Source organism: Ursus americanus, chromosome 1 (assembly GCF_024610735.1).
Source record: "Ursus americanus isolate L20-20 chromosome 1, mUrsAme1.1.p, whole genome shotgun sequence".
Lineage (NCBI taxonomy): Eukaryota > Metazoa > Chordata > Mammalia > Carnivora > Ursidae > Ursus > Ursus americanus.
In genome coordinates this window covers 30,074,588-30,097,377 of record NC_142127.1, presented here as the reverse complement: position 1 = coordinate 30,097,377, position 22,790 = coordinate 30,074,588, and the positions used below count along the sequence as shown (strand labels likewise).

At 35.9% G+C, this 22,790-nt stretch overlaps 1 protein-coding gene across 2 annotated transcripts in view; it reads right to left on the bottom strand.

The window, feature by feature from the left end:
• Nucleotides 1-4,897: 4,897 nt before the first annotated feature.
• EPC2 (enhancer of polycomb 2) overlaps nt 4,898-22,790 on the bottom strand; it is a 117,188-nt gene continuing 99,295 nt past the window's right edge. The window contains exons 8-14 of one of the 2 annotated variants that reach the window (XM_045782221.2): nt 21,740-21,829; nt 20,182-20,327; nt 19,747-20,090; nt 10,826-10,956; nt 9,071-9,230; nt 7,794-8,127; nt 4,898-6,805 (exon numbers count right to left, since the gene is read on the bottom strand). In XM_045782221.2, the coding sequence (XP_045638177.1) occupies nt 6,733-6,805; nt 7,794-8,127; nt 9,071-9,230; nt 10,826-10,956; nt 19,747-20,090; nt 20,182-20,327; nt 21,740-21,829 (1,278 nt within the window). In that variant the 3' untranslated portion in view covers nt 4,898-6,732. Of the gene's footprint in view, nt 6,806-7,793; nt 8,128-9,070; nt 9,231-10,825; nt 10,963-19,746; nt 20,091-20,181; nt 20,328-21,739; nt 21,830-22,790 lie in introns of both variants that reach the window. The other variant, XM_045782212.2, reaches the window with a different exon arrangement.

The window sequence follows — 22,790 nt, the reverse complement described above, 5'->3', positions numbered from 1 at the left end:
GTACCTCTGTTCTTGCAGTCAAATACCAGAGTAGTAATATACAGTCGGAGGGGGGATACCGGCAGTCAGCGTCTAGAGAGCCTGGGGATCTCTAACGCTGGAGTGAACGAGCATTTGAAAAGAGGTTGCTAGATCATCACGGGGGACTGATTGTCTCTGAGCACAGTGATGTTCTGGAGGGGATTAGAATAGAACTTAGCTTGCTTGAAATGGGAAAGTGTGTGGTGTATTTACCAATTGCTGTAGAGAATTTAAATAACCATAATTTTAATGCGTGAACTCTAAGACATAATTATTTTTTTAAAGCATACAATCTCAAAACCTTAGAAGAGCAGGGAATGGCATTTGTTATACGGAATGCTTCATATTCAGCAATATTTCTAGTGGCCGTGGGGCTTGCTCCGTGAGAGGCATTGTTTGTATTTTTTTGGAGCTGATGGGACTAGGGAAATTATTTAACCCTCCTTATTTGACGGCTAAGGAAATCCCTTCTGAGCTTTTTAGTAAAGTTACTTGACCATGGTTACAGCTAATACAGAGAGATTAGACTAATCATTCCTAACTTTACCTCTAACCAAAAAACACCATCTGTTGAGCTTACAAACAAAAAAACCAATCAACTAACCGATCACATAAAAAGACAAAAGAACGAAAACAAAAAATACTGGTATCCTGACCCGCTTCTGGAGATCTGGATTCAACCAGCCTGGGATAACACCCCACACATCTGTACTTTTCAAAGCTCTCTGAGGGACTTGAACTCAGGATTTCTCATCATGTCATTACTTGACTTTCTATTCCCTGGCTAACCTCTCATCACCTCTATTTCCTCACCAACCACACCCCTCACGTCTACCCACTTGCACTCTCTCTCTGCATGGTCCTCCCAAAGGAAATCAGAAGCCCTTGGATCACAGCTCCTCCTCCCCGATTGTTATCCTGTCTCTTCTGCTCCTCCCCACTCATCTGGCCACATGGAGGCTGAGGTTCGGCTGTTCACTTGTCTGCTGTTCCTCCTCTTTTTCTAGCTGATCTCATCCACTCCACTTTCCACAGGCTTTCATGCTGATAATGGCCAGCCTTAAGGTCAGTCTGGACCTGACCTCCTGCCTAACACCCAGGACTGTGGAATTTATGATTTGTAAAATAGCAAAATGTTTGCACCAGAGTGTACCTTAAATGTTTCTTCAACTATTAAAAATATGTTGTTCTTTTGAAGTTAATCCAAAATACTGAGACGGGGGAAGGCAGGGCGAGCAGTCAGTGGGCCAGAGCTAATCTGATTACACAGAGGTGAGAGATGTACCTACGGGTGGCCCTATAATTCCCATCTCCTAGTATCTATGTCTTTGTGTTATTCCCTCCCCTGGAGTATGAGCAAGACCTGTGACTTGCTTCTAACAGAGGAGAGGAGAGCAAGTGAAAGGATTTTACAAATGTGATTAAGGTCCTTAATCAGTTGACTAAGTTAAAGCAGATCAGGCTTCATGGGCCTGAGCTAATCACATGAGCTTGTCGAGAAGGCCTACGCTTCTCTGAAGCAGAGACTTCACATAGCAGAAACATTCTCCCACTGCTGCCTTTGAAGAAGCAAATCGCTATGAGTTCTGTAGCCCCAAGGAAGTGAATTCTGTCTACAGCCCGAGGGAGCTTGGAAGTGGATCCTTCCCTACTTGAGCTTCCAGATGTGGACACGGAGCAGCTGCCACCTTGACTTCAGCTTGGTGCTAGACTGCTAACCCACACACAATATATGGTTTGTTTATAATGGTTTATTCCTCAGCAGATCACATAGATGCCATGCTGAAAGTGACATCCTGCATCTTGGTTACTCCTAATTTGGGCTCATGTGGTCACCGACCAAAAGCTACTTAGGGCAGTGAGAAGCGCACATGAGATAGGCATCAGTAGACAGGAACTGGGTGCCCATGACCTCCAGTGGTCCTGGCACTGAGCAGACGAAGAACACAGTGTTCTTCTATACACTAATGGTTAAAGGTTTTCGACACCGGCAGATGGAATACGTGAGTGCTGTAGAATACGCTGTTGACTGAATCAGTAGCTTGTGCACTGGAGGCGGAATACTTTGCTTCTTGTGATTGGACTCAACCTCTTCTGTTCTGGCAATAAAGGTAATTGCAGAATCCTAGGCTTTCCTGAGGATAATGTTCACTCTGAGGGAGGGTCAATGTTCAGAGATATTTTGTTGCCTTGCCTTGCAATGGTATTCTAATCAGTTAGGCAGTGAAGTAGGGATTTTGTTCAAATACGCAATGATATTACAAGGGAGATTTCATGAACATAACAAAATATCTCAAGTACACAAATATTTAAATACACGCACAACTCTTAATCGTAGTATGCTACAGAAGACCTCATCTAGAGATAGCCCAAGCCTAAAATTTGGTACCAAGTAAACCATTGCTGGAGAAGTATGTGGCTTAGTGTTACCTTCTTCTTTGTGTTAACATTTCAAACTTTGCAGTAAGCCACAGCCAAAAAGTTTAAAGTCCATGTCTGAAATAAACAGTTCCCCTTCTGATAATAGGAAAAGGCAAAGGCAAAGGCATGGGGGAAGGTATATAAAGTCTGATTTGTTGCTGATTCTTCTGAATGGTGCTGGTAAGTTAATGGATAGTGACAACAACAGGGAAGGTGATTTTTCTGGAAAGTAAGGGAACCACCCGGGAAAGTGGGAGATTTGATTCCGGTAGTATCAGAGCTGGTGGAGATGTTACAGGTTACCTAATTCTACCCATTCGTCCTATGATCCAAGTTCAGAGATACGAAGATATTAGTATCACCTGCCAATTAAATGGTAAAGAAGGGATTAAAACCACTCACCAAATTCTCTGATGTTCTACTGTACTGTATTGTCTTGTTTCCTTCACAGACTCCTCTGAAAAATACATATTTCTTGTGACTTTTGAAGACCTGTAGTCACTGAAGCTGGCTAGAATTACTAGTTCCACACAAACTCAGCGGTATTACATGATAGAATACAACCGTCCATATGCTAGTCAGCCTTGATGCCATTAAGGACTTAAGAAAAAGCAGCTCTGGACTAACTACACTCAGCCTCAGCTCCCACATCATTTACTTCCTTGGGGAGAAACCAACGGCACATGGACAACACTTAATCCTTCAAGATAGTCAGTGGCCTCCTTTCTGTAGTTTTAGGCTTGGTCATCTTACAGATGGGGAAACCAAGGTCCAGAATGGGCTAAAATTCAGCCAAGTCCTGGCCCAGATCCAACTCCCAAGGCCCTGTGCTGACTGAGAGCTGTGAGCACTTACTGGCCAGGTCTGACAGACACAGGAGGATAAATCTTGCTTGGCAGATTCGGCTAGAAGCCAAAGTTGGATCTAATGCATTCAGCCTTGGAAGTACAAAACAAAACATTAACTGCCTAATGGTGGAAGAGTGGAGGAGGTTGTTTTCTAAATAAGGTTGAGGCTCTGCTTGCTATAGATGCTGCCAAGAAGTGGACTGAGAAGTACATTAAGTACTTCCTTGAAGAGAACTTCCACTTTAAAGATGGGAGGCAGTGGTTAGAAGTGTGGTGACTACATAAGTTTAATTCCTGGCTCAGTAACTTACCAGCTATGTGACATAGGGCAAGTTATTCAATTTCTCCAAGCTTCCTTCACTTCCCTGATCTGTAAAATGGGAATAATACTGGTTCTTATATAATTGTTAGGACAAAATGAAAAAGTCACTAAGAGAAAACTTACATGCATGATGTTAGACAGGAGTATATTCCAATTAATAATGAAACAAACCTCTTGTCTTACATAATAGAATAGTGAATTACTGGAAATACACTTAACCTTTTGAAATTTAATATTTTGCCTAGTTAAGGAATGAAACATTTCTGTCAAAAGTATATCACTGATCAAAAAATAAAGCAGTATATACTAGGGATAAGTTTCTAAAATATTAGTCTTCACTGCTCTCCTTCCCACAAAAGAACCACCTTGGTAATAAACACTAAGCACAGGTGCAAATATTGTATTCTCTATTTTTAAAAAAGACAGAATGTGTGTGTGTGCAGGATATGAGTGTGTGTGATGCATGTAATTTTTTTTAAATGTGCCCTCCAGATATTTTTATTTTTCCTTTGGTATTTTGCAAAAGATATGCAAAATATCCTCAAATATACTTAGAGCCACATCATAATAACTGATCATAATGATGATCTTGAATTACTAGGAAAGGAGGGGTTCTCTCTTCAGGAAAGCAGAAAAATACAGTTTATATAAGTATTTCTATCTATATCGAATTACAAGATATCCCAGGACATGAGAGTTGCCCTTTTGTTTAAAAACAAAAAACACAAGAAACCCAACCAATCAACCTATTCATCCCATCGAAAACAAAAAACCCACATTCTTCAAGGTCTCTGGAAGGTTAATGGACTACAAGTACCAACGTTAGTTTCCTGAGAAAACCAAGGTATGGTGGTACTGCCCAGTGGAGGGCCAGTGCAAAGACAAATGGTTCTTGAATATGGTGAAAGTATTTTGTCACTTAAAAGTTTTTGAAAAGTACTGGAAAAATGTGTGTGCAAGGAACTGAAATGCCATCTGTGAAACAGTTACAACCACCAAAATAAGGAAGGCTTATTTTTCTATTTTACTTCAAAAGGAACAAATAAATTGGTCACCAGTCTTTGATAAGTTCTGGATTTGCCACATCTCCAGAAACTGTACAAATGGATAGTTCTTTTGTTTTACTTCAATTATTTATAACATGTATATCACATAAGGCAAATTCACTTCATGCTTTACTTAGTAAAATGGAAAAAAAAGCTTTCTCCAAACTTGGCACTAAGTTGTTAAGTTCTTAATAGCAAGGAGATACATCCAACTAAAAGCAGAATGAACACAGTCATAATACAAATCAAATCAAAATTATTTCCTTTATATCATCAGCAATGAGTAACTCCAGAGGTAGAATGGCAGAAACGAGCATGGATCCTATCAGGTCACAACCAATGACGAAATTAAATTTATTTTTTTCTGTGGTTTTGACCATAAATTGCTTTACACATTTAGGACCTGAATAAAAACCACTCTCAGCAGAAATCTTGGCCCATTAATTCAACTGACATATCAATTTACAACTTTCAGGACTGCAGATATAAAAATGTAAAGTATAAAATTATGTAAGTTTGAAATGGTTTTAATCATATTCATTAAAAATATTTACATTTCCCAGTACTTACTTGACAAAACCCCCTTGCAATATAATTCTACTCTAAACTTTTATTTATAAAATGAGGCTCATTTATGAGATTTCAATGAATGTTATACTGCAAATTGCTTACATTCCGTAAAATATTTTAAGAACTTTTCATATCAAAGGTAGTTTATATTGGATTATCTGAAACCCAATAGTGCCCACAGATGAGCTTCTTATAATTCTTTTCATTAATGCTTGGAAAGCACTGTGAAAATGAAAAGTGCTGTTAAGTGCTATCACCTCCCTTAAGTTTTCACTTATACTGTGTGCACATTGTGAAATAAACACATATGCAGCATGTCCATGTTTTGATATGTATTTTTATTTCCCTGCAGTTTTCACTTATCAAGAACAAGTAACAGGGAAAGTTGTCTGAACTAGTGCATAAACAAACATTCTGAAACACCACTACACGTATCTAATTTACAAGAACCGTATAAAAAAAAGTCACTAAAACACTACACTATGAAGGTGTCCAACGCTTACAGTCAGACTTTTTCCAACCCGTTACTTGCCTTGTAGCCACAGGAAAACTCTCCAAAATTGAAAAGACAATCTTGCCACAACCCTCCCCCCCTCCCAACACCTGGGATGGCTCGATATCTAGACTTCCAATAATTATTGCAATGATATGATGCAATACATACCTGGTAAAATATCCTTTATGTGGTGTGTTACAGTTTTAAAGCCAGTTAAAATATGCAGTCTTCAGATAAAATCCTTGAAAAATTTTCTTATCTGCACAGTTTAAATGTGCTAGATGCATAATTTTTCCTAGTCCGTTTTTCCTGTGTAATTATTTTTTATAAACTGGTATTATAAATAGAAATATACATTCAAAACATATGGAAAGGTGAGTTACTACATTAAATTTGCATGTATCGATCCATCCCTTTCCCCTGCACAGTAATAGAAAATACTATTTTGCCTTGAACTTCATATTTGACAGTGAAATGCCACTAGTATTTACCAAAAAGTCCATCTAGTCAAATTGTGAAACAAAATGAACCAAGTGAAAACTTTACAGTTCCTTTAGAAAAAAATTACAAGAATTTCATTTCCTAGCTATGAATCTTTAACTTTTTAGACACAAAGTTGGATTTATTTTTACAAGATACAAAATGTAAACATGGCAAAATAAATAGTTAAAACAAGTGATGCAGGATCCCATTTCATGCTCATGATCCCATTAAAGAATTATTTTTTAAAATCCATTCAGTTGCAAATTCAAGTGCAAAAGCATGATGATGAATATCTACTATTCAAGTAACAGAAATAATATTGATGATACAAATAAACTATTTTACAAGGTAGTGATTTTCCCAATTTTACAAAATATACATCATATATCGATTTAATATCCGATATACTGTAGTCCGTTTAGGTCCATTGTTACGCTCTGTGATCCAGAGTGTCGCCTTTTGCATTCAGCTGGAATATGAATGACTGCACACCATCAGCACAGGTCAAAAGCCACATGTTTTAGGTTATGTCACTTCCATAGCTACTGTTGTCTCTGCTATTCCATTTAAGCCCAATCTTTCAGGTTCATGGTTCTCTCTAAAAAAAGACAAAGTGTAAAATAAACATTAACGCTCTCCAGAATAAGTTATCAGTTATTTACAAATACTTTCTACGTAACTACAACTAAACACGTACTTCACAAGAATATTCCCCATTTTTATCGTTTCTATACAGGAATGAGGACAAGTTTTTTCCAGCAAAGAAATCCTATTAATCCCTAATTACTTGATTATAACTGTTAACTTAGGAAACACAGTAATTTAACATAATAATTTCACTAGAAGCCAATGACAAACTACTCATGAAATGTTAACACAGGATCATTCAAATTTTTTTTCCAACAGATGAAGCATAAAATGCTCAAAAAGAATAATCATTAGAAGCACAGTATTACCTACTTTCCACCATAGTTTAATTTTATAGGTTTAAGGTGATGTAGTTATTAGTTCATGCACCTCAACTGTTTTCTGATTCACTGTTCTCATGTATTAGTATCATAGAAAGAAATATAAAAACATACCCTGAAATATATTATCACAGAGTTAGCTAATCCCAGAATAGTCTCACTTTTAATATATACATAGAATAACTAACTTTCCCTTTGTGTATAATAGTGAAGAGAACACAAATTTTGATTTGAAAAGTAAAGCTCTTACGTGAAATTAATAATAACTCCTCTAACCTTCCCAACTATCTATGCTACAAAAAAGTAACAGAAGACTGAAACTTCTAAAATATTTTTTGATTTTTTTTGGGGGGGTTTGATGGCTTCCAATTTGATGTGTTTTCCCCCCCCCTTGTTTTTTATACTTCTGGTTGGCATTTAAACATCCTACTAGTGACCTCAAACAAAATAATCTAAGTCACTGAGCTCTCCACTAAGCAGATCTCAGGATCTGTTAAAAAAGCATGGCAATCAAAAGACATCTATTGCTCAGGCAGTAAAAAAAAGTCTTTTTCCTCCCACAGGATAGCCAGCAGAGAGGGATGGAATGGTACTGGAAATACACAAACACACACACACCTTGCTATGCTGCTGATGGCACTGCTAGGAGTAACCTTTGGCACTCTGTCCATACTGGCAGCAACTGTGGCAAGTTTTAAGGCTGTTGGCGATGGTGCTGAAGTCCGTGTATTGATATGCACATTGACTGGAGAAACAACACTGACATTATTGAGGTGCACTGCATTTGTCAGGCAGGAATTGTTCATGGGAAGTGTTTGAGGACTGCTTGTGCACAATGCTGGGATTAAGTGGTTTGTAGTGGTGTGGCCAACTGTCCTTACAAGTTGTACAGCGGAAATCCCTGGGCTGGATGATAAAGCCATATTGGTGGAGTATAACGTTTTAGAGGTTCCTGAAGGAGAAAAAGAAAATCATTCAATTCATTATCATGAGACATTAATTAAACTCTCAAAAAATCAGGAGTTTAATAAGTGCAAACATTAGTATTCTAATTAAATACCAAATTAATTTTCCACATAATGGCCTCTCCAAAGAGAGTTCCTGATCACAACATACTTACCTGTTACAACCTTCAAAGATACATCTTTCTATTTGGCATAAAGGACTTTACAAAGTATTCTGCTGCATCCCTATTTGGAAAGTAGGAAATAGTAGGGCAGAGAAGTCCTCTCCGGAGGTTGAGAGCACATGGAAATGATAGTTGGATTCTATCAGAATTTACACTTGTGCAAGATGAAATCAGTGAGGAGGGGCAAAAAGGATCATGGGTATATCAAAAGCAAGTGGACAAGCCTATAGTCTGAGTAGTACTTGAAGGCTGATAGGAACAGTAAGCCTTTGAGGACTCGGGCTAGTAAGAAGCAGACAAGGTTCCAGAGTAATACTGTATTTTAAGAGAAGGAGTCAGAGAAGGCAGTCTGATGAGTATGTGCTAGTGGGATGGTAAACCCCATTTCAAACTTATTGAGAGATCAACCTGGATTTTATTTTGCCTTTTTATCACTGCATGGATAATTCCATGGTGATGGTTAGCAATTAGCTCAATACGTTTCCTAAAATGTGAGGCAACTGATAGTACGTGGATAAAACTAGGCAAGGTGGAAGAGTTACACAGGACGGTATCTAGTGGGCGCAGGAGGAAAACAGGGAGCAGGCTATATGTGAATTCTAGAAAACATTCAGCTATTCCACTACACCTATCCATAGAAATTCTGAAGTCCTGACCGACTTCTTGTACAATGTTCTCCCCTTGCATTTAAATAATAAAAATCGTATCTCCAATCACTGAGTTACAACTCAGAGCTAATAAGTACCACACGAAACCACAGGCTTACCTGAAGGCTGGACAACACCGTTTATGTTGTTGTGGCCAGTGTTCTGTTCCTTGGCTACCTCACTGCGACTTGGAACAGGCGCACTGACCACTGCGGATGCAGCAAAGTGGGCGCTGGCTGAGTCAAGTGTTTTAGACATACAGTCAGAGGTGCTTGAGCCCTGTAGATGAACGAAATTAAACTCTCAACTTTTCAGATGTGATTTCATGAATGTGAATATTAAGAAATGGGCAAACCAAAAGGCAGTTGTCTTTTTCATGCTGAACAGTTAGAGGTGTTCAGATTAAGTGATCTAGGACTCCACAGACTATTTTTGGCATATGAAACGGGGAAATGACTAAAAACTGGGAAGCAACTATTTTGGAGAAAGAACTAGGGAATTTAAAACCTCAAACCTTTAATACTCTACTAATTTTTCCAGTAAGTGTTAATGAATGCCTTTAAAAATACTTGACAATCTGTCCAATACTATGGACAAAATGAAATCAAAGGAACTAACCATCATTTTTGTCACAATGTAAAAACATGTCTGGCCTAACCCTGCAGGAGGCTAGTTACCCAAGAGATTCAGAAAAAGCAAACAAAGTTTAATGTCCATTCCTCTTGATTCTGTATGAAGCTGGTCAGCTGTTACTAACAGGCAATAGCTCTAGAATGTAGGCCAGTCCCAAATCCACGTGGATGCTAGACGAGTGCTGAGGGGTCCTGATGTCCCTAAGATCTTCATGCTGTTGGATTCAGGATTTCCAAGGTTAGTGTATTTAGTGATCCCCCGATGATGAGCTGAACCTCCATCAGCAGACGCTGGCCTGAGAGCTCAAAGAGTACAACGAAGGCTGAGCTCATCTCAGTTACTTCTTCAGAATTACTTTTAGAATTATAAAGCAACAAAACTTAAGACCTAAAACACTAGATATCTTTCCTTCAGATGGCTCAAATTTGAAACATACTTTTCACTTGCAGTTTTATTTTTAGTGGCTTGAACAATAGAACCGTATACAGTTCTGAAGGCCACGAGTTCAAAGTAAGTCTTACAGGGCTTATATCAAGGGGTTTGCAGAGTTACTTTCTTCTGGCAATTTCATAAGGTATTTTTATTCTTATCCCTAGTGTATTCATTTAATCATGCCTGGTGGCCATTGTTTTCTTCAGGGGAATGTGATTCAAAGAGACAGGGGGCTATGTTGTTTAGGTTCACTGCATACAATTCAAGAGAATTACCTCTTAGCCCATGGGGCACATCTAAATGGCAATTAAACACACAGTTTAGGAAGTGGGTAGGAAAGTTATATTCTTGGAAAAAAACAAAACAAAACAAAACTGGGGCACCTGGGTGGCTCAGTCAGTTAAATGTCTGCTTTCAGCTTAGGTCATGAGCGTAGGGTCCTGGGACTGAGTCCTACATTGGGCTCCCTGCTCAGCGGGGAGCCTGCTTCTCCCTCTCCCTTTGTCCCCCCCCCCCCAACTTGTGCTCTCTCTAATAAATAAAAAAAGGAAAAAAAAAAGTTTTGGGGGATGCAGGGGTAGGGATGATAGTTCTAAGAGTATATAATTCCTTCTACAAATTCTCAATAACCCTTTAAAACAATGTAGTTTCTTTCCTAAATTACAAATACCATATTTGACTCTAGTACTTCCCTCATTAAATATAGTTTATCACGGTTATCCTCTGTGACTTGACTAAAATTGAAGAAAACTATGTAATTATGAAAGGAAAAAACAAGAATCATAACCGTGATTAAAAGCCAAGTTTACCTGTGCTTTTGGATGTGTCTGTTGCGAGGAATGCTGAGATTGCTGTTTCTGCTGAAGCTGAGCGAGCTGCTGCCGCTGCATCTGAACTAACTGCTGCTGATGGGTCTGAAACTGCTCCTCTGTGATACCCCCTGTTACTGGTAAAGGACATTCATTTCAGAAATAAGTGTGTTTTCAAGTACTTTTAACAACACAAGTAGAATACAATATAAAGTGATTGCACAATTAAGATGAAAAGCAACTGCAAATCATACCACTGCAAAGAACCCAATAAAAAGCAAAAGTGGCTTATGCTAACATCCATGATCTTCTAATGTCACATGCTAAAAAGTTCCTATATGTAGTGTTTACTACATAACATAGTTCTAACATGAAGACTCTAACCATTTATTCAGACTTAGTGTCTTTAAGATCACTCTTAGTTCACTATATCACGTGGTAACTATATAATGAGAAAAATTTTGATTTATTAATGCAAACAATAATAATGACTAAATGATAGCCTTCGTAAGAAAGCAGGACCATAAATGATCCTTATTGCTGGTTTCCATTTAAGATATTTTCTCCGATTACAAATCAGAGTAGAGGACAAAGATGTTCGTCTAGTATAACCATTAACTTAGTTTTAAGCCAATGGATTTGATGCTAACATAAGTTGTATCTATATAAATATGGGCTAGAAATCAGAATTGTTCAGAAAATTAAAGGTATAATGTATCCTCTGATGTAATCAATTATGTTGTGTTAATAAAAGTAGATTCCAAGTAAAAATAAGGCATCTAAAACTTTTGTTTACAAGATTAGCTAAGAAAAAGTTGTAATAGGAAACATTTTTCTTCACTTTCATTCACTAGTTTTCAAGTAGATCACTGATAAACTGAGTTGACACAAGCTATTTCCAAAGAAGTTAGTACATTACCAAAATCAAGAAATATTAAGTCCCATCAGAATACATCTACTACTAGAGTAATTTTGCTCTATTTTTCTTCATTGCTTTCTTTGCTCTCTTCCAACTATTTCTTTTAATCAGCAAATATTTACTATCTACGATGATGCAGAGTGCTACATTAAGAGTTAAGTGAATACAGGGCAAAATAAACTAAAAGGGTCCCGCTACAAAGTCCTGCAGTGTGGTTGGAAAGAAAAGATCCGTAAAAAGAAATACCAACTATTATGAGTCAACCTTTAAATGCAACTAAGCAATCAAATCAACAGGACCTAAAGGGGTTTAGCTAGAAGACTACACCCTCAACATAGGTTACTTAACTACCCCCCACTCCCAAGTTTTCCATTTGGTACAATTACAAATGAGAAGATTTTAAAAATGTGATGGTAAATTAGACATATATAAGTTATGAACAATACAGTCTATTTTCTATGAAAAGGGATTAGGCCCCAGAGATGGATAAAACATTAGATATGCCTTCATTTCTGTTCTGCAACATTATCATCAAAATTTGTATTGGACTATGAAGAAAAAACAGTTCTTAGATAGCAATTTTATTTTTAGAAGATTAAAAGACCTGGGGCTACAACAGTGCTCACTCTAAAATTTTAATATTACCTGTATTTTTGAAGTACACATTAGTTATCTTACTGAATTACCAACAAAATCAAATGCTTTTCTTTGTTTGCACATGTTAAATTCACTGCAAGTGTTCTATTTTTAAATGAAAAAAATATTTTTAATTCTAAATTTACAATCTTCAAAATCAAATGAAAATGTGAAGTATTCATGAATTTCCAGCTGTTTGAAAACCTTGGGAAAGAGATGAAAAATAGTTTATTAGATAAAAGGCAGGAAGGAAAAATCTTAAGCTAAACCCAAATAAATCTGTTTAAGTCTTATGTGTACAAAGAGTGTGCCAATTCAAATGAAATGGACTTGGAATCTGGTGTTAGCGTGGTTTACTTCCTCAAATCCAGGATTATGTTCATCTAGAGCTAAGTTTTTGTTGTGGTGAAAAGGCGGGGGAGGTTACAGTGATTAAGTGAGGAATAAACCAAGTTAAATGAATATACTTAATGGCTATTTCAAAATTGAGAAAGAAATGAGAACATTGAGACTCTTCTCCAAAATCTTTTAATTTAGAAAGTCATGAGTGAGATAGAAATATGTACCTAAATTAGTAGAAAGAACAAAAAGCACTTTTTAATTAAAGAAATTACTTTCGGTTGGTAGTCCATGACTAACAAAGTATTGCCAGACTATAGGGGTTCTACTTGCTTTCATATGAACAGATATCATTTACATATATGTTAAAGAGAAATGCTGGTAAGATTGCCTCTTTTGGGGAAGTAGGGATATGTCTGCTTATTGAGTTGAGACCATTAATTTGCTCAGGAACCCCATCCATTTCCCCACAGAAAACACATTAAAATCCCAAAACGACTCAATCCAAATTATTCAAATTAAGGGTCAGTGTTTCCTAACCTTTGTAAACCTAGGCTGACTTTGACACCAAAAATTTCATCCTTGATCCCATTACTGGTTGAGAATCACCGATATAAACTCTATTTAATTCTATAATATGGTTATGCTTTAAAAAATGACATTTATTTTTTTCTCTTTCCCTCAACTCAAACATTCTTGCCATCTAGTTCTTTCTTCCCTATAAAGTTTTGTGCTTGAAAACAAGCTGATGTGCCTCATTCAGAATTTTCTAGAGCATTGTGTAGAATTATTTCAACTCTTTAGACAAAAAGAGCAATTAGTAGTTGTGGCACAGAATTGAGACACATACAAAACCCCCTTTCTAACTAACCTCTTTCATTTTGTTAGGGTGAACAGAAAGTGGTAAGAAATGTATGATTTTAATGGCACAGGCACAGTACTGAATTTTCATTCTTAGGGTTGACTTAATGGTAGGTAGAGGTAGGTAACTTGGTAGGTAATTTGATTGAAAACACCTTCTCTACTGATTATTCTTCCTTTCATAAATTACTCAAATACTTTCACAAGAAATTTACTTTGTACACTGACTTGCAGTCATTAAAAGGCAAACATTAAAACACATTACGAAAAGGTTGCAGTTATAGTGTGAAGAAATCTACTTAGAAATGAAAGAGAGGATGGGGGGCCCAACCTTGGGGTACTGTAGTGGCAAAAAGGGGAATTGGGAATGTACAAAAAAGAAACTACCTTCTCCTGCTTAGAGCCAAGCCAAGTTCTTTCCACTAGTTGCTCATAGGTTGCTAGCTTAAAACTGAAATTTATGCTGGTCATAAATCTACCCTACCCTGCCCCCACAAGTCCTTTCAGTTTAAAAGTAACCACAAATTTTGTGAAGGGAGTAGTATTTCACTAATCTAGACAGATGGGAAGTGTCCTTTTACCAGAGTAATAAGTTTTCCAAATCTCTGTGGTTAATATATGCTAAGAGGTATACATATTATAGAATTTTTCTCTTTATATATGGCAAATACATCATTCTATACGTTAGTGGTGTACCTGCATTTCAAATATTTTGTGTATATAACCAACAGTCTGTTTTTCACCAAAGCCCCTGACCTTTCTGGCTTTTTATTTTCTTTCCTTTTGTAATATCTGGCTCCTTACCTATCTTAGATTTATCAGTTGCTTTACTCACCAGATGAATCCATGTATTTTTTGTTAGAATACTTGTCACCACCCTTGGAATGTTGATTCTGTTTTCAAAATTCCTAGGCATTCCTCATTTCATCTTTCAGGGATGTGTTTCCTGTATGGTGGTCTGCTAGGCTGACCCCTTTATCAGCTTTCCCTCCCATATTCTTACAGTGATCTATCAAAAATATACTCAAGGTACCTGCACTATATTTTATACTGGTTTAATAATTCTAAAGCCCTAGATCACTGTTTCTTAAACTTGGGCCCACACAAGTATTCTTGAGTATGTGGGAAATCTTTACAAGCATTTGCTAACTTTTGTTTTGTTGATAAACTAAGGAAATAAATTTAATAGAAACAAATTCTGAATCTTCTGGATGACCATCTCACAATAGGGTATGAACACAGGATTTTTGTGCTTGTGTGTGTCTTTTAAAAATTATCTTTTAATGCAGTGTTTCTTTAAGTGGGCTAATACAATGTGTATTCTTGGGAAGCTATGGATTTTTTTAAACACTAGCCTAGACCAAGTTTTCATAGTTTAATGAAGAATATCTAATATGGTAGTAAAGATTATCTAAAAGTCAAAATGAACATATTATCATCCAGTATTTCTTCATGTACAGTGTAGCTCTTTGTTACAAAAGTCTTATACACTTTACTGAAGTAATGCTGACTATATGCATTTTTGTTTGTTTTAAAAGACAGATCTGGGGCTGATGGGGGTAGGGAAGACAGACGACCTATTTTAAACCTTGTAGATCTTAGCGAGGAGTCAGGTGAAAGTTCACATAAACCATCGGAGCTACTGTGTGGATAAATATTTCAATCCTTGAAAGTCGACATTACTTGTCTAGGACTATACATATCCCATAATGCAACTCTCAGTTAAAGGGAAGCTAATGAATAGACTGCAAAGCTGTGGGGGTACAAAGGGTGAAGATCGGAGGTGAGGTCAGGGGTAAAGGGTGAGGGGATGAAGAATGAGGAACAAATGAAATGTGAAAATAAAGAAAATAAAGACCCATTTAAGGGGTGCTTGGCTGGCTCAGTTGTTAGAGCGTGTGACTCTTGATCTGGGGGTTATAGGTTCGAGCCCAACATTTGGTGCAAAGATTGCTTAAAAAAAAAAATCTTTAAAGGACCCATTTAAACTTCTGATACCCAACCTAAATAGTTACAACTGAAATTTCAGTATTATTTCCTTTAGTAGTCAAACTAAAATCTTTTAATTCCTGAAATCTGAATCTACTTCTCACACCTCTGGAAGAAACCCTAAGTCAAAAATGAATCCTTTTGAGTACCTTAGCTAGTTGTGAAAATGTAGTTTTACCTATTCAAAAACTTTCACACTTGCATACATTTTATGGCAATTTAAGAAAGAATGGGAAAAGATGGGGCGCCTGGGTGGCTCAGTCTGTTGGGCATCTGCCTTCAGCTCGGGTCGTGGTCCTAGGGTCCTTGGGATCAAGCCCTGCGTCAGGCTCCCTGCTCAGCAGGGAGTCTGCTTCTCCCTCTTCCACACAGCTTGTGCTCTCTTTCACTATCTCTATCTCTTGCTCTCAAATAAATAAATGAGATCTTTGGGGGGGGGGAATATGGGAAAAGAAACTGAAAAAATTAAAAAATCAGGAATTTCTCTTGGAAAACTGTCCAAAATGCTGGTGTTCTTACAAATTGGTAATGTTAAGATATTTGCAGCTGGTCAAAAAGGCTGCTGGTATCTATTCAATATATGAAGACAAATGAGGGAAAAAAATGCTCATTGCAATCATGTGCTAGTCAAAACTTAGGTTAAATGTAAATTAATCCAGCTCTTCAAGTCCGAACAAGCAACGCTAGCTTTCTCCTTCCTTCCATCATTCATTTTAAAAAGTAAACTTTACACCCAATGTGGGGCTTGAACTCACAACCATGAGATCAAGAGTCACATGCTCTACCAACTGAGCCTGCCAGGTGCCCCAAGGAAAGCTACTTTTAGATGTGCAATACATTTTGTTAAAGTTTTGGATTTAAGAACATAAAAGAACAGTTAAATAATACTTCAGTTTCAAATGGCTAAAACTTATCTATTTATATAAAGAATGTAATACTTGCCATGTGCTGTAAGATTCTTGAAAGGATTATTGTCTTGTAAAACTGCAACTGTTAAACACTTAACATAGTGCTTTGCATATAATAATTCTAAATAATTATGTGTAAAATTAGTTTTCCTTGGTTATTCACTTGCTATGTTCAGCACAATCTACCTTTCCTTTCTCTGCCCTGCTTCTATTCTTTGAGAAGACTTTTTCAACTAAGAAAACAGATCTTCATTTTACTTAATACGTAAAAGGACATGTGTATTTGCTTTAAAACGAAGTCTTCAGTTTTAGTTCGTCTAATATCTAGGACATATATTTCAATTTATTTTAAGTCCTTTAGGTATGATATCAAAAATAACAATTAGAATATATTTAGAATGCAGGGATTATGACTTGAAAAATATTAACTGGGTTATTAACAACATAAAAGAAAATTCTTTACCACTAGCCCTCAAGTTCAATGTGACATAAATAAATACTACGGTCAAGTGTATCAGATTTCTATTTCTGATTAAACCCTTTATTTGTTGTGATTTCCCAGATGTGAAACAGAAAATTCAGTACTTATAATTTGTCTAGTTCAGTGATACACTCTGTAAGGTAAAAGTATGGTCCTATGTCAGTCTTGTCACTCTTAAAGACAAACACACTTTCATGACCAAGTCCACTAAGAATAAGCAGAAGGCAACAGTATTAATAAAGCCATAAAGATTAAAAAAAATAAAACAGATAAGTGTTCAATTCTTTTGTCTATGTCCTTCAAACATTAAACTACCAACTTTCTAAAAACTCCTACATCCTTCTCTTTAAGTCAATGAAGGAATTCCTATCAATATTTACTGAACTGTAATGGAATCCACTTAAATTATCTAACAAGAACTGAGACTATGTAATGAATAGAACTGGTATAAGTGGGTACTTAAAATTGTCACAGCTTTTGAACTGTTCATAAAAATGCTGTTAAAAGACTTGTTCCATTATGCATTTATATACCTGTGCCTAGTATTTTGAAACAAAACAAATGTATTTAAAAAAACCCCAAAAACCTTGTGGCCTCAATGACTAGAGGATCATAGCTGAGAAGGAAAACTTCAAACAAAATCCTTTACTCTAGCAACAGAATTAAATATATATTTGAAAATTTCTACTTAAAAACACTGATTTTAGGGGCGCCTGGGTGGCTCAGTCGGTTAAGTGTCTGCTTATGATCCCAGGATTCTGGGATGGAGTCCTGCATTGGGCTCCTTGCTCAGTGGGGAGCCTGCTTCTCCCTTTGCCTACTGCTCCCCGTTTGTGCTCTCGCTCTCTGTCAAATAAATAAATAAATAAATAAATAAATAAATAAATAAAATCTTTAAAAAAACAAAACACTGATTCTAATGTAGTTTGGTTAGGTTGCTTAAGTCTTGAAATTTGTCAAGGAAAGAAGGAAATGGTACTATGTTGAGAACACTAAAAAATTAAGACAGGAAATATACAGACCCAAAAGACTATTTTTTTTAATGGTAGGGGAAAGGCAAAAATTAAAAAACTTTACTGTCAATGATGTTAACATCACATATTTGTCACTTAAGTTACCTGAAAAGTGCATGCATGCCTAAGATACTTTAAATGCTTATTTTAGGCTGATCTATTATGATAGTGTCATAAAATTCTAGAGCTAATTATTATGGAATTATTTAAGTTATGGTAATATATTCTCGATCAATACATAAAACGATGATATAATGATGATACAATAACATACACAACCAATGCATATTTTCTGGAAAAGAGTCAAGTCAAATCCTTCTGGAGTTTACTGGGAATGTACAATAGAAAGCTACAAATATCTGGCCATGTTCAAGTTGAGATGAAACATAAAATCATTTTTTTTGGTATGGTACACACTGTTAGAGAAGAAACTCAATCTACTATCAAATCTAACTATTAATGTCTATATTGAGATGTTTTTAAACTCCCCTTTTGGCTTTTGAGTAATTTTTGATACAGGAATTCCAGCTCGGTTAAATAACTTGAACACTGTCATGGAGTTGGCAGAAAAAAAAAAATCAGACCTAATATTCGTCAACTCCTACTACCTTTAGATTTCTAAGAAGCTTGCCACCACAAATCATATTCGGTATTTATCTATTTCAGCTTCAAAAGCTCAGTAAACTTCACAGATTCATGAACTTTATATAATGGGATATAATTTTCCTTACCTAAGTTTGTTTATGAGAAAATTAACCAACTAATTTGGAGGAAAAACATGTCAACTTCTAATCAAACAAATCCAATTTTCTATTATAATCTTTAAACAGATAAATGTCTAGGTCAAGTTTAAAAACAAGCAGGAACAAAAAAAGACAACATGTCTGAGACCAAATTTCAAACTAAAATGATTTACAACCACTTTAAAGAGGTTTAACATAATTTCACATAGTAAAATGCACCATCCAGGAAATAATTTAGAAATACATATGTTTTCTAGAAAGAAAGGATATCAAACAGTGTAAGTCAAGTCACATCTAGTTTTGTCTCTGGATACCAAGCAGTGCTTGTATATATCATAAGGACATTAAAAATTATACCTACTTGTATATATGTGATAAAGAGAAGACTATCCATAGAGGAAAACAAATCAAAATTACATTTTAGATTGTCTAGATATTATACATTTACAATGTACACGTCATAAAAATATTCAATTAATTTGGGCACAGTGTTTCTTAAAGCGAATAATGCTCTCCGATCTCAATCAGAGGGAAGCTACCAGACAAAATTACAACTATTCATGGGGAGCTTCTTAAAAAAATCATTTTTCAGAAAGAAAGCTTTCATTGGTACTCTTGAGGAGCAATGCCTACATCTGAACAAAGCTAATATACAAAAAAAGAAAACTTTCTTTAAGAAGTGCATGCTATGGCTATGAAGATCTGGTAGCAGCTTATAACCACTTTGCCCATAGGGATCTCCTTATGCATTCTGCCTACACATTCACCATACCAGACACACATATTCAAAATGTAAGTCAGGGTTTTAGAGGTATTAGGACAGTGTTTAAAATGTGAACCACACCAATAAGGTTTAGTTTCTTAGGCTGGATAAAAAGTGTAGTAAGTTAAGGTAAAACATTCCTTTCTTCAGCGGGTTTATGAAAACAAACCTTCAAAATTTACCCTGAGCACTTAGCACTTATTTAGTGGATAATGAAAATCAAGGAGAAAAAAAGAGCAGGCTATACTCTGAACACAGTGACAGCTTACCTGATATGCCATTCTTGCTGGTGTTCAATAAAGCTACAGATGCTGCAGAAACTCTTTTATTGTTCACAGTCTGCCCTGATTTTCTTGAGGTACATTCTTCACTATCACTGTCCTGTAAATTTAGTAGCCTTGGCTGGAAACACTGTAGTCGACATGATCTGATATTGCTTAATATTTCAGAAAGGGACAGTCTATTTTCACAATGTTTACTGGAAGCATTGGTCCGAGTGAAATTAGAAGAAAAGTCTATAGTTTGGGAAGAGCTTGAAAAACCATTCAGCATTTCAGGGTCTATCTGTTTCAAGACTGGGTCATGTTCTGTGGATATTCGGTCCATTATGACCCTGAGAAACAATATAAAACGAAATATTATCTGGAAGAACTTAATAACATTTTCTCTAGTAAACAAAAACCAGGCCAAAACAAATAGTTTACCTTCCACCTCTGCCAATTCGCCTCCTTGCAAATCCTATACATCTTCTTGGGACTGTGAGGGTTGTAAGGCAATGCCTGTATCTCAATTTATCCAAATCTGCCAAATCTGAATTTTCAAATGAGTGGTTAGCTTGGTCCAAACGAGGCTGAAGAGAAAGGAAAAAAAAATTAAAACTCATGGAGTAAATCTGAAATGAAGAAAAGTTAAATCATGATAAAAATAAAGTACAGCATTAGCAGAGCAATTAAAATTTATATATAAAATTGTAAAACTGGTTTTTAAATGATATTAACCAGATAAAATTTTATAAAACTGAATCAAAAGTTCACTCAGCAAAATAACTCAAATTCAATTTAATATTTTAGGGTATATTTTAGAAGAAATACATCTTTAAAGAATAACATGGTTTTTAAGATCTACGTAGAAAAGTAGAGATAGTAAATTTAGTAATGTATAGGCTTCCTATTGAGATAAACCAAAAGGAAATAATTTTTTGAACCAAAAATTGTACTTTAAGCATGTATGTGTCAAGCTGACAATTCTTTATTTTTCTGGGCCTTAACATTTCTCTACCTTTTTATAATAATTTTCTCTTTCTCTCATTAGCGTAACTTGTAAATAACTTTCTACCTCTTCTATGCTAAACACACACACACACACACACACACACACACACACCCTGAAATGTTGGAAGAGTAGATGTTTACCATAATACAGCAAGACAAATGGCCTCTTTAATTCATATCTGAAAGCTATCCTCATTAACTCTGTAGTTAGGTATACCTTATCTGAAAACCTGAGCATCTGGGAGTGAGGGTCACTCCTGATATAATGTTGCACCAAAACCTGACTTAAGAGCATAAAGCAATTTCTAAGTGTGTCAAAAAAATCTGAATATAATTATTATATAAAATATTGCCATGAGGAAAGTTTAAAAATGATTCGTTTGTTTGAACCTTACTTGGTATGTATGTACAAGATGGACTTGCCTAAAATAAATTTTAATAAGCAGCAACCATCAAAATTTTGGGGTGCCTGGGTGGCTCAGCTGGTTAAGTGGCCAACTCTTGATTTCAGCTCAGGGTCATGAGATCGAGCTCATCGGTCAGGCTCTGCACTGAGCAGGGAGTCTGCTTCGGCATTCTCTCTCCCACTGCCCCTCCCCCACTGCCCACATGTGCACTCTCTCTCTCTCAAATAAATAAATAAATCAAAAAAAAAATTTCAATTAGAGATTCTGGGCTTACCTAATTCTAGCAGTGACAATAATTTTCATAATTGTTACACTAAGCTACAGTTCAAGCCCAAAGTAAAACTAAATTTCTAAAATTTAGAATTTTAAATTATCAATTTCCAAGTAAAGGATTCTGATATTTCTAAATATCCTCTGAAAGGACTCAGTACCTCTGAGCATCTTTTATTGGTATGTGTATAGGGGATAGTAAATAAAAAACGCCAACAGACTTCCCATTTTTTGATCAAGACTGAGTTACCTTGATAAGAGTTACCTACTAATTCCAGTTCACAAAAATGCTACAAAAACATGAAAGTTCTTACAGCATAATACTGGCATCCTGCTCGCCTCCTGAAAGCACAGGGACCATCAGGATCATTTTCTTCTTCAGGTTCTGATACTGGGGATGGTACCTAGAAAAAAGAGGCATGAGACATTCCACTTAGGAGTTACCAAAAGTCAACAGATCAATCTTTGTAGTGGTCTAAAATCAGAATCTGATCACGAACAGTAAATCACTCCTACATTACATATAGTAGGCAGTACATTCCCCCAAACAGTTAAAGACTAGCACAGGTTTTCTATGGTTAAACATGATTATTTGGGATAGATTAGTTCTTGCAGGGAAGTCAATACAGTATTGTATAATTGCTTCTGAACATGTAAGTACCTAAGAATTATTACTGAGTTTTTATATATCCCACTTATATTTTATGAATGATGTATGTGGCCATAAATATTTTTATTTTGACAGTTATGTTTCACCTACAGGTAGATGTATTTTTATACAATAACATTCTCTCTCTGTAATAAAGCCAAAAACTAGTAAGTAAAAAAGGCTTATGAATAGTGCACCCCCCAAAGCCATTACAGGTCATACATTTTTCTCAAAGGGAGTCCCTTATTTCCCTACTCATTTTAAAAAATCACTTTTTTAAAAAAGTTTTTATTTAAATTCCAGTTAGTTAACATACAGTGTAATATTAGTTTCAGACATATAGTTTAGTAAAACCACTTTTTAAACTTAGCAGATCAGAAGCAGAAAATTAGAAGAGGAAAGAAGACTTGCAGACTGGCTACAGAGAGAAGTGATAAGCCCACAACCTGACAGCAAAAGAAAAAAACAAAGACTTTCAAAAAGCTATCACATAATTAAAAAGCATTCTGCTTGGAACCATGCGATCTAGATGAAATATCCCTATATATATATAACGTTTGAGTGACCACCTGGGGCAACACTGATCCATTAGAGCAAACTTTATAAATGTCATAAAAAATGGATTAATATATAAATATACCCTGATACAGCAGAAAAATAATATGATTTAGATAAATTTCTACCCATAATGGTTAAAATTAAAAAAAAAAAAAGTT